Raw genomic sequence first — 13,134 nt, 5'->3', positions numbered from 1 at the left:
CCGTGGAAGAAAGACGTGGGACTGCACTGCTGGATGGGCGGGCAGACCCCTACATGGCCAGCTGCCAGGGCTCCAGCAGGCAAAGAACAATCTTGCAGGAGCCCGCTCCAAGTCCTGCAGCCCCTGGGAGAGCACCAATGAAGCGCATTTAAATTTATTTTTGACTTGTATCTGCCATAAGGAAAACAAGCATTTTATACCCCCCAGAAAAGGCAGACCGGCGTAGGTTAAATGCAAGAGGAATGGCGGGGAACGGTGACATTTCTAATAGCTACTCATTTCTCTATGGATAAAATAATTTCTGAATTTAAGTGTGCGGGTGTTTTCCAGCACAGTGAAAGACAAGACAGATAGTGGATGATGATTACACTGAGCCTGGGCTCCAGTAACATGATTGTGGGCATGATGGAAGCTATATAATACAGAGATATTGCACATGATTTATAGGCTGTGAAAAAGAGAAGGGTTTCAGTATGTGTTGTTGTTGTTGTTGTTTTTTTGTTTTTTCTTTCAAAATTTTAGCTTTGTGCACTAAAAGAGAGGATGTATTTAACCGCCAGGTTGGTATACTTTAAATGAATAACGCTGTGCCTTGAAAGGACTGTGCCATCCTTGTCTATTTAAGTGTACTGAAACTATGCTTTATTCCTTGTAGCTCCCACCCCAGAGTGGTGTTGTAGAGGCGTTGTATGTCCATTCTGCATGCACAACTCTCAGCTTTTTCTGCTTTACTGTTAATAATTAACTTAGTGCCTTATTTCTCCACATTAGTAGTAACAGTTACACTTTGGTATATTTAATAGGAATCAGAAGGGGACAAAACCCACACTCATAAGGAAAACATAGCAGCATCTTCAGCTAAACAGTACACAACACAAGGAGAATAATAGAAGACATGAGATATAGGTATAATACAGACAAAAGAAAAACATATTCTTGCTAGACTAGACTATAAGAAACAATCTTGGCACTGATAACCCATGACATAAGCAACTGTAGGGGAGGACAGAGTCCTGAGTCTTTATCTCCGATATTTTTTTCTCTGTTGAAGTACCTTAGTGGAATAAAAATCTCCTGGGTGCCTCATACTCCTCCCCAGCATGTGATGATGTTTCTCCTTTTGCCTGCTTATACCCTTTTCACTTTTTCTTTATTTTCTACATCTGTTTTTAACCTCTTATGAATTTGATGATCTTATGGGTCTTTTCCAACCTAAATGATTCTATGATTCATCTATCTCCTCCTTGTATATTTTTTTCATGCTGGCAATTCTTTTTTTCCCATCCCAAATGCATTTGCCAGGTATTTCCCCCCCCAACCCATGCTTCTTCAGAGTTGCTGGAGACGTAGAAAGTCCTGGTAAGAAAAAAAAACCTGAAGACATCAGGAATAGCTGGCTGAAAGGCTGAAATCTCAGCCTTTCATCCTCTCCATATCAAAGAGGTTGCTTCTTCGGGAGTGCAAGAAGAAGAGAGCACACAGTGAGATGGGGGAAGGATGCAGGGAATCCACACTAAGGTTGAGACCTAGATCTGGGAGCTTTTCAGAGACATAAATTGTCCCTCTACCTGGGAGTGGGCTCCTGGTAAAAAGAATCCCAGGTTGGGAATTTGGAGCATTTGAAACATTTTTCAGACATACCTCTCTTCAGGCTAATTACTCCACATTTGTCATCCAGAGATGAAGGTCACTTGATGCATTGAGCTATCACCAGGGATTTGGGGGCTTGAAGTGACAATTGCTCTGTTACGAATATTAGCTGCGATTTTTCCCAATTATCCTAAGAAATGTTAAGCCCCAAGAGAGCCTTAAAGAAATAAAACTCTTCAAATTTGTGGGGGATTCAATCATTCAGAAGTTCTGACAGGCATCACTGGGAACCAGCCGTCATCCTGGGCAGCTCCTGTGATCCAGGATTAATCAGCCAGAGCTCACCCAGAGAATGAAGCAAGCCCCCAGAAAACCCCTACAACACAGAAATTGACAACAAACAAATTCTCCTTCAGCTTTTCAGCTCATCAATGCTTCTGAGGCTTTAAGAAGTATCCCACTTTAATAAAAATGCAAAGCTATTAATAGAAATCTCCATAAGAAAATTGTTTGTACCAATTGAGTTTCCTAATCCAACAGCTTTAGTAGAGTCTTGAGTAGGACAGGTATAGTTTGGTCAATTTAAGTCATGTATTTTTCAGAACAGAAATGATGCAAGGTGTAAAAACACATTTGTCCATTACGGCAGGTAAAACAGCAGAAAAAAAATAATTTAATATTTCATTGATCCTTGAGGTCTTTGGAGAAGCCATTCCTACAGCCAGAGCCAAGCCAGGATGCTTCACAGTAAGACTGGGACTCTGCATCTGTGCAGGTAGCTGCTGGTGTGAAAACAAAGACTGGTGTCCTCAAGGTGGACCTCAGACCAGGACACACCTCTATTGTCACCCACTGGCTGCTGTCAGCTCGGTGGTGACATGCTGCTACAGCAGTGGATGACGAAGAGAACTAAATACTTGACTTAAACTGCACTGAAGTGGTTAATTTTGGGGGGGAATTTTACTGCAAATTCATCAAAAAGCAATCTGACTGGAAATTAATAGGATTATTTTTGACTGGCTGAGGTTAATGGCTTTTTTTTTTTTTATTTTATAAAATCACCATAATTTGGTACTACTTATCTAAGTTACCATAAAACATAGATATTGATAGCAAAATTACAGACAGCTGGGTACAGGATGAAACAAATTGACAAAACCCATGCTCTTAGGAAAACACAAATGCCAAATTGAGTATGTTAGGCTAACCATTTAAATGATCTACTAACAGAGGTACTTTAGACCAAAGTCCTGGTTAATTTTACACTGTATGAGCATGCAGAGGAAAACATCTGCTGAAAGGTGGACAGCCTGAGCCCAGCAGACATCCAGGGAATGAGCAGCTTGGACACACATTTCTTCCACACTCATTTCACATATTCCTCATGGTTTTCAATGAAAACTTTACTAGAGTACATTACTTAGGCATGACTGATTTTTTTCCCGGTGAATTAGTAAGGGACAACCACAGATAAGCATCTAGAGCAAGATGAGCAAAGGCTCTGAGGCTTTGTTGGACAAAGAAACAGCACTGAGGCACTAGGTAACTTCAAAAGATTTTGGTTTCAGATGAAGCTGGCTATGGCAAGCGTGGCTCCTGCCACCAAAAATGACATATTTCCCTAGGCCAGTGCTTCCCACAAGCAGCACTGGAGCAACCTTTGGCACTTTCTTTGCACAGACTGTTCACTGCCTGCGATGCTGAGACCGGCAATGTGAGGGTAGGGGAGGGGACAGTGGAAAAGACAACCTGGATAACCTCAAAATGAGGTAAAGGTGGCAGTTTATCTGCACTAGGAGCATGAGGCAGATCCTTCTCTCATTTATTTTCTCCTCGTTTTTTGCCTTTCAGCCCCTACTAGAGACACAAAACAGCTTTTCTCTTTGCTCTGTAAGATTAAAGATCTTCTTCTTTCCTGGCAGCTCTCTCCTTAAAGTGGGTTTCCAGCACCACTTGCTCTCCCCTTCCCCATCTCCCCGTGGGTGCACTATCTGCACCCAATGTGCCGCCTCCTCTGCTCTGGGCACCCTGAGCCCAGCCTCCCCGAGGCAAGCATCGGGTCTGCCTTTACACTCCTCATTGCCTGCTTGGCCACAAAGAAAGCAGGGCAACTACAGAAAATAAATACGGTTTTAAAGAAAATCTTATTAATAAGAAGGCGGTGCTAGATTTTTTGCGGCTATGACTGTCTTGATGGGCAATGTCTCATGATTAGTTTTAATATTTCTAATTGGTTTCTGTAATGCTTAGAGAGTGAGAGGCAGTATTAACATGAAGGCTTGTACTACTTCCTCATGTTTGCAGCTGTGTATGAAAAGAGATGATTCAGAAAATGTTCTTTGTGTCAAAGTTATTATTTAGAGGTAGATTTCATCTGAAAGTGTTTGCTTTTGTTTGCTCCTTCATTTCTTTGAATATTGGCTACTCCATTAAATGTAATACCTACAGGTTTTAAATAGCGATTCCTCTTTGTGAATTTTATTTAATGACTATTTCAATGTATGTCTGTTCAATGCATATAAACCTTCCCTTCCCACAAGCAGAATCAAAAGTAAAGAAAGAAAATCCTTTTTCAAGGTTTGAGAGCTTTGTTTCAAAAATGTACAGTATGTGGCCAAGAAACCAGTGTCAAAGAAATATGAACAAAATTGTTATATGACATGCATCAAAAGATTTCAACAGTTGTTCTGAAAAGCAAAATAACTGAACATGACTGTCACACAGAAAGAATTATGACACTCTAACTTCCACACGAGATGCAATTTCCAAGGATCCTTGACTCTTCTTGCCATGTGTAAATGTTTTATACCTTTTCTTTTATTTTCATGTAGCTATTACAATCTCCATCTGTTGCTGTTTACATCTAATATGCAAAAAATGAATAGATGTTATGGGATATTTGAGATTTTGTACATGCAAAAGTTTGATTTGGATCTTGGCTAGGAGAATGCCCTCATGGGAGGGTTAACTCTGGTGGGAAAACACCAGCAGAGGCAGCATTTCATCATGCATTTGTTTCAAAGAAAGAGAAGGAAAAAAAGACTGGATTTATAGCCTTGGGAAGCTTTATGTATTCCTTTAGGGGAGGAAAGAAAGAAAGAATAAGAAAGGCCAAAGAAGAAAGGAAAGTTAATAGATAAACGTGCTTCATACCGACACTTACATCAATTACCAATGTATGAAGCCATTCTAATATTCTCCTTCATACAAATAATTCCACAGACCTCAGTAGAGTGAGTCAATCACATTATTTTTATGAAGAAGCTCATAGTACAAGCACCTTAGACTAGAAGCCTTATGAGTCTAGGTCTCCAGAGGATTTTTGACGGATTCACAACAGAGAGAAGGTTGTGCTTATTGACTTGGAGAATAAAAAAATACATATTTATGTTGCTGCATAAACATTAATAAACATATGATCAACTGCAGCTCTAGATCTATGCCATGTGGAGGATTCCTAGGGTGCAGTACTACAAGAAAACCAGTAGCAATATCTAAATTTAGGGATGTTTGATACTTCCTATCATATTATTGTATATTCAGGGCTCATAGTATGGCTGAACTACTTCAAGATGAAATTTTCCTCTTATAGGCTAAATTAAGGAAAGAAATCTGATAAATTTAAGGTTAAAGAAAGAATATTATTCCTTACAGTTACTTTTCCTTTTTTTGTTTTGTTTTGTTTTGTTTTGTTTTGTTTTAAATAACCACTTTAATCAAGAAATGTGAAATGGTTCATGATTTTGTAGAGGAATAGAAATAGATTCTTGTGTCTAGGCTTCCACATGGGAAGAGATCATCTATTTGCTGTCAAGCTGACACATGTGAGCAACGCTCAGTTCACACGTGTCAAGAAGCTCTGGGCACTGTTATGAGTTAAATGTGTTCTGTTGCGAGTGAAGCAACATTAGCATTTGATCTATGGGGTTTTCCTGGCACTGAGTGAAGGAAGCGCCCAGGAGGAAGAGTATCTCCTCCTCTTCCTGTGTGGAGATGGATGGAAAGGTAAGCCAGGGGAGATTATGTCAGGAAAGGCACCAAACTAGCAATGCAGTGGCTTGATCCTCCTCCAGCCAGTGGAAAATAATAAAATATAGTAGAGGCACTAGAGTGAAAGGAAAGACCTGGTGACCTGGCAGAAAGGCATAGAGGGGGCTGGACAGGAAGGCTGAAACTAGAGAAAACTCACTGACATTGCAGCTTGAAACTGCACGTATGCTTTATACCACAATAAGCATATCACCAAACATTTGCTTTGAAGCCAAAGCAAAGTAACATCTATCTCCAAAAACTCTTGCCCTATAACGGGATCTGTTTAAAGTGTTCATAAAATAATGCTGAAAATGCTCGAAGTTTCTCTGCTACCAAATTGAAGCTTAGGGAGTTAGAGTCATAGCCTATTAAAATTCTGTTTAGCATGCACATTTTAACAAAGATGTTTCAATAAAAGGGGGCTCCATATAATTATCTAATGACTTGCTATGTCAGTCATGATAGATCCCAGGTCTGTGACTCTCTCACGAGAGTTAAAAAGAAGATAAATATACAAGTTCTTACCTGCTGCCCTTCCAACTTGAGCTGAAAGCAGTAAATAGTCTTATGGACGTCTCTGATGTGATTTGCATTGCTGAGAAAACAAATCCTGTAGAGAGAAAAAAATAGGCAAAAAGACGTGCTATTTTCTTTTCATTGAATGAAAAACGTTCTTCCACGATGTTTGAGAATGTAATTTGCTATATTTTCTATTTAATTGCATTCCTCGGTTTTTCCACTCCCAAATATTTTCATCCTTAGGGCTAAAAAGGTTTACAAGTCTACAGATGTTGGAATTTCATGCCTAAGTATTATCTGATTGCGCAGCAGTAGGACAATGGGATACTCTTCCCATGCCATATCTTCCATCTATCCCAGATCCCTCTCTGTGGGGCTGCTCTCCAGCGCCTCATCACCCAGTCTGTACATATAGCCAGGGTTGCCCCATCCCAGATGCAGGACCCAGCACTTGTGCTTGTTATACTTCATGTGATTGCCCAGCTCTGCAGTCTGTCCATCTCTCTCTGTAAGGCCTTTCCGCCCTCAAGGCTGGTCAGATCTGGTCAGATGTTAAACATGAAGTTTAACAAGAGCAAGTGCCGGGTCCTGCACCTGGGATGGGGCAACCCTGGCTATAAATGATCCTTAAAGGTCCCTTCCAACTCAGGATATTCTGTGATTCAGTGATTCTATGATACCTTGGTTATGAATGAATGATCCCAGAGAGACCAAAAAGCTTACAAGCATTCAGATGTCTTTTAAGGAGAATGAAAGTCAGTCCCACAGCACCCAACCAGAGAAACGTAGGAAGAGGACCTGCAGCACCAGGCAGTCCAGCAGGACAACAGTGCTTAAGACTGCATGGTCTGCTGCAGTATGACAGCTCCACCCGTCACATCCCATTACTCTGTCACTGCCTAGGGGTGCCAATTGCTACTAAGGCAGTAAGAGAGGAGGCTGTTAGCTAGGCCTCTGCATAACTGCTGGTAGCAGCACAGAGGCTCTTTCCGCACAGTGGGAAAAGATTTCCATATGTGATCAAGGTATTTTCTGGAAAAAAATAATCAAAAACCCAAGAGTTCTGCTGGCAAGAGCTACCAGATATGAGCACTGGTCCCAAGACCAACCCCGACAGACCTGCCAATAAGCAGATTAATAGTAAGGACTGGAGAACAGCTTAGTTATCCAGATTTCATTTCACATCTTCTTCTACATTAGCCATCAAGGACCCATTTCAAAAGAATTCCCTCTTTTCACACACAAATAAGGTTCAGATGTTCAGCTGCTCTGCACCTCCCAGTCCCTGCTACAGCTGCTCAAGAGACCTTGCGTGCTGATCAGCTGAATGCTTACAGCAAACTCAGGAATAAGAAGCACTGAACATAGTCACAGTGAGGCTCTCCCCCCTGAGGGGGATTGATGGTGGTAGAAGCTCAATGCAGGACATCCAAAGATGTCTCTGCTGAAATCTAAACCAGCCTTAATTACTGTTACATTGCAATACAACAACAATTGAAAACAAATAACAGATAAAGTGTTATAAGTACAAAGAAGAGTAAGCAGAAACAGTAACAATAGAAAGGTAGAACATATGGGACTATTCAACCAAAAATTGTATGAAAACTGCGCCCACAAAACCTTTGAAAAATTTGCAAAACAGACCAGAAAATATAATATTTGCTTTGTTTACCAAACACTTTAGAGTTCTCCAGGTACTAGGATTTTTTTTCCCCTTTCATAAAAAGCACATTAAAAGGGAAGCTCATTGTCATTGTGCTGTTGCAACATTTGCACTAATAGGGCTGTCTATCTTTTCAAAGAACTGCTTCTTTGAAGGAAGCTACAGTAAATTGTTTAGGGAATTTACCGTTGAGTGGTTCCCTCAAGAGCTGCATCTCTCTTTCGCTGATTAATAATGAAGCATTAATGAAAATGTTTCCATGTCTCCATGCTCCCACCAATTAAATGTGGTGCAGAAAAGAAATCCAGCCTTTGGAAATTGTTATTTGTCTTACTTGCAAGACAAGCAGTAGCGAGAGTAATTCTTTACTGGGAATATTGGTAAAACAAGGCCTGCATTTAGGGGATTCAGACTGGGAAAGATGGATTCTTAAGCTGACATTTAAGAATCACTGACTCTCAAATACCACATTAGCAATCAAGAAATCAACAGTGTTTGGAAGAAATGTAATTAGCTCAGCATGCTCCACTTGAAACCAGTACTGTAGTTATCAGCTGCAACAAATGCCAAAATGGAGAATTTGTTTTCCATTGAAATGCATTACATTTTACTGTATTAAAGGCATGAGAGCTTGAGACATTAATATTTCTGAGAAACTGCTGGAGCTAGCTTAGATCAGGGTGGATTTTTCTCCATTAGCTGAGCAAATTCTGGGAAAGCAATCTGTCTTTCTTTCGCTTGGTCTGTGCTAAATGTATTGCCATGACATCGTGCAAGACAACTGGGGAGAATGTGCGGTAGGTTATTAATATGTTTTCATTTCATTTGTGTACAGAAGTTACTGAGATCGTGTTTTATATGTAATTATATTACGCACTATCTGAATTGACCTTCTTATTCTGGAATTAAGCACGGAGGATGTCAAGTCAACAGCCCCTGAAAGCCAGTGCTTCTGGACACAGATGGTAGAGCTTATGTGTAGAGAGAGGAGTAATTCCATGCACGGCAGTAAATATTTACTCAAATCCAGTCAACATTGGTAGTGCTTTAATTTGACAGCTGCTTTGAAACTTATTTGAGTATATGGTGGTCTCAGATCACTGCAGAGTTGAAAGCTGCCACCCTTCCTGGCTTCCTCGGTAAAGAAGATATGGATTAAATCCTAAATGTGTTTCGGAAATGAACTGTACTATATACTCAGAGCTGACTGCTCCAATATATAACAGGAGATGACAATTAGCTTCTGCTGTACATCTTTCTCCAAGCAAAAAGAGGCCTTAAGTTCTTAGCTGTCCATCACTTTAGCACTTTTCACAACTATCTTCAGTGCACTCCAATTTTTGGAGTGAGCTGGAGCATGAAATCACACTTCCTTGACTTGCTCGGTGCCAGCACTACGCTTTTCTCGGTGCAGAATAGAAGGGAGCGACCCTCTTTGTGCCCTCAGCACTCCCTGCTGCGAAGGCTCTGTCCCTGCAAAAGCCAGGCGCGGTGACCCAGGGGAAGCAAGGCACCCATCGGTTCTGGACAAAGCCCCCTTCAGCCAACGAGCTCTTAGCCCCCCCGACAGTGTAAGAGGTCTTTTGAGAAGAAATTCATAAGGCCACAGACTGACAAAGAGCTTTCTGGTATAGGCAGGAAAAAGGTGAATAGGAAAAGTATTGGGTGGGAGAAGAGTGACGGAGAGGCAAAATGTGTGTTGTAAGGGGAGGACTGAAGGGACAGAAGTTACAGGGTCACCGTGCTCTTAGACTGTGAGCCAGGCTCCTAGGCGCTGTGGTCAGATAAATACTAATGCAATAGTTTTAAAACACTGCTCTGAAATGTCACCTTCATCTCCATTGATCTCCATTACCAAACAGGACTTTCACTGTCACTTGTGACAAAAGGCATTAGTCAAGGAAAAGCTCTAAATAAACTCGAGGAAGACAAGCAAGCTCTTCTCTCTTAGCCACACACAATAACTTTAAGAGAAAAGCCTAAGAAAGTAGGGCATTAAAAAAAAAAAAAAAAAAAAAATCTAGTACTGAAACTGAAAATTGAAATCTTCTATTCTAAATCTGTCAGGCTTATCAAAAATATTTAGCTTTTTTTTTTTTTTTTTTCTTTTTTTTTTTTTTCCTCCTTTAGGAAGGATGTTTTTGTCTGGATCAGAAAATAGCCCAGAGAAACATTTTTAAGATTTACTTTAATGTCCACATTACACCAGGGTAACTGGTACCCAGGTCCACACTGTACAGCTGAAATTTACCCAAGATGTCCCAAGGCTGGAGTTACGCTTTAACCCCTGAACCATGCTAAGAAAGAACTGGTGGCTGGAAGCCAGCTGCTAGAGGTGCCTCCAACTGCCTGTTTGGAGGACACGTCCCCTGCCACCCCGTGCGGAAACACTCAAGCACTCTGTGCCCTCGCACCTCTCCTGCTGCATGATCAGACCTTCACCTGGCGTGCAACCAGAACGACGTGTCCTTCTGTGTCCTGGCGGACACACTCTGGGTAACATTTTAGTCAGACCACGCCACAATTTCAGGAAAAAAAAACTTGGTTTTATCAGAACAGTGGCCTAACGAAGCGATAAAACAGGGTGGTTTAGCTAACAATGTGGAAAGCTGGATGCAGGGATTCCTATGATCAGTTTGGACAGGCACAGCCACATAAGGGAAAAAAAAAACAGTTTTGGAGTCACTCTTGTCATCGCTTAACGTACGTGTGATGGGCGGAGAGCGGTGGCACTGCTTAAACCACTAACACATCCACGAACTGCTGCCGCATCTGCTTGTCAGAGCTCAGATATTTCAGAAGCTGTCACTGAAGAGGAGCCTCTAGGGGAACGATGTTTCTCTCTTCTTCTCTTAAATCGTAAACTGAAGGCAGACAAAGGTGGCAGTAAATCCCCTTGACGGCTGCCCAGTCAGAGGCATACCTCAGTGGCAGGGCATGCTAAGGCAGAGCTTGATGCAATCTTTTCCATACCACAGCCCCAAAACAACTTTTCTCTGCTGACGCATCCCTTGTAGCCAAAGAAATCGAGGCAGAAAGGAGACATGATAAGGGAGGGTGTGCATGTGCTGGTTCCACATCACCCAGTGTGATGCAAAGGGGAAGCTCCAAGATCCCTCCAAGTCACCCCATGCCTGTGCCCTGCAGGTTTTTATAGTTATTTCCTATGCCCTTATACTCTCCAGCATAAATGTTAAACTAAAGCTCCTGGTCCTTGTTTTCCATAAATATTGCAGTGGAGAATTAGCTGAATTTAATTACAGTTATCATGAAATAGCAAGCATTAATCAGATGCCAGTAGCAGCTGTATTTTGCTCTTTTGAAAGCAAGAAACTATTTAAAAACTATTTCATTAAGAGCAGAAAACTATTTTAGAAACAAAGCAAAAAGCATTCCATTTATAGAGTGGCATTATCTCAGTGCACACAAACACCCTCAAAATAATAACACAAAGCCCCTCTTAATAGCATGCTGTTGTAGTAAGAGCCTCTTATGGAGACAAAATCTAGAGAGATATTCATCTGAACTGTACTCTAGATCTAAAAGAGAGAGAGAGGAATGGAGAGCAATCTAAACAAAATGTGTCAGTTTTCTCATCTATTTCGGCTGCTGACACGCACTTTCAGTGGAGATGCCCATCTAATTACAACATCATAAAGTTCTTTACATGAGCATAAATTGCTCTAATTCACACAGCAGTTCCTCTTTTGCACTGCAAGGAACATGTCAGTGCAAAGAGGATCAAGCCCTTCATAGATAAAACCAGTTTGCTATTGACATTCTCGGCCCATTTGCTTCCAAATTTCCCTCCTCCCCATGCCAGGAGGGATCTGCCTGGGATCAGAAGTGGGAGTGCAGGAGGTTCCCACCTGCAGGCCCCTGAGGAGGGTGGGCAGGACAGGGAGGGTGCCTAAGGGTGCAGGGGGACAGGATGCAGGCGATCACACCCAGGGCATTTTGCTGCCTGGCTCCTGCCAGAGCTTCGGGATCTGCACCTGTAGGATTTGCCCCTCAGGCTCTGGTGTGCACAAAACTACAAATGCATCCAACCACTGAAGGAATTCAGATTTAGGCACTAAAAATTTAGGTGCCACAAACTACACAGCGTGTGGACAATCTGTTCTTCATCGTTGCTCCCATGGATATTTGTCTAGAACCAGTTTTTGCTTTCCAGAAGCTGATGGTATCATCTTTTGCAAGCACCTCCTCTAAGCTAAGATTAAACAATTGCTACTTGTGATTAAACAATTCAATGCAACAGTTCAGTGGGAAGGGAAATAACAAGGTCACCAAGTCCAACTGCCTGACCACCCTGGGGCTCACCAGAATTACTGAGGGCAGTGTCCAAATGCCCCTTGAGCACTGGCAGGCATGAGGCACCAACCACCTCGCTGGGCAGCCTGCCCCAGCCTTTGGCCACCCTCACGGGAAAGCAATGTCCCCTCCTGCCCAGCCTGAGCTCTTCGGCTGCAGCTCAGGGAGTTGCAGCGAGTGGGGAACACACATTTACCAAGCAGCCGTGCAGCTCTCCGTGCATCTCTCCCTGTGTGAACTGCAAGGGCTCCTCCCTGAGAGTGCAAACAGCAGCCAGCACACAAGCCAAGACAACTTCTTGTCCTACACACATCTGAGATAGTCTCGTAGGTCAGCTGGTCCGCAGGCTGTTGGGACTGACCACAGGACTTGCAGAAGTATTTTAACAACTACTTTATTTCCCTCAAAGTTGAGATGTGCTATAAAATGTGTCAAGGCAGGATTGGAATGCTTTACAGACATGCAGTTTGGGGCAGGAGGCCAAGGTAAGATATGGCTTTGCATAACTCTTCAGCTGTAAAACAGTTTACACAGAGTGCTTTTTTAACACTGGTGATTCTAACTCTCCTCCTGCCTCTGAAACCACTTCTGCTGCTTTCTGGGGCTTCTCATGAGAAGCACCCAAGTTATATTATATTTCATAAGTGTAGAGATATTAAAACTTGAAGCATAAAGTCTCTCCCTATCCCAGATTAAGAAGTTCCCTGTGATTTTTCACTACAGTGACAAAGAAAGAATTCTCATCAAAGTCAGGCAGCAGATAACTCAGATGGAGCAATATAAGCAATATATACTCAGAATATGTATATATATATATTTTTTTTTTCAGATTTAAAATCGTCCATTAGGAGATCGTCCAATATATTTGTTCCTCCAGGCCACATACTTGCATTAATAGTTTCCACTTTCCAGCTCCTGACACACTGCAGTGAGCACTTTTCACTAGGTATTGCCTCCCTGTTTTGACAAATGAGCCCACCTCTTAAAGATAAGCCTGAGACACAGCCCTGTCCTTC

At 41.9% G+C, this 13,134-nt stretch overlaps 1 protein-coding gene across 6 annotated transcripts in view; it reads right to left on the bottom strand.

Annotated features, from left to right (window-relative positions):
- Positions 1-13,134, bottom strand: part of LOC311439581 (uncharacterized protein) — a 92,859-nt gene that overhangs the window by 16,023 nt on the left and 63,702 nt on the right. For 5 of the 6 annotated variants that reach the window (XR_014694838.1, XR_014694839.1, XR_014694840.1 and 2 more), the window contains one exon: positions 6,148-6,232. Coding sequence is in view for 2 of the 6 variants with exons in the window: in XM_084525463.1 (XP_084381589.1) it covers positions 6,148-6,232 (85 nt within the window). In the remaining 4 variants the exon portion in view is untranslated. Of the gene's footprint in view, positions 1-4,211; positions 4,454-6,147; positions 6,233-13,134 lie in introns of those variants that run through there. The other variant, XM_084525469.1, reaches the window with a different exon arrangement.

This window comes from Aythya ferina, assembly GCF_964211825.1.
Source record: "Aythya ferina genome assembly, chromosome: 7".
NCBI classification, from domain to species: Eukaryota; Metazoa; Chordata; class Aves; order Anseriformes; family Anatidae; genus Aythya; species Aythya ferina.
This window is presented reverse-complemented; position numbering and strand designations above follow the sequence as displayed.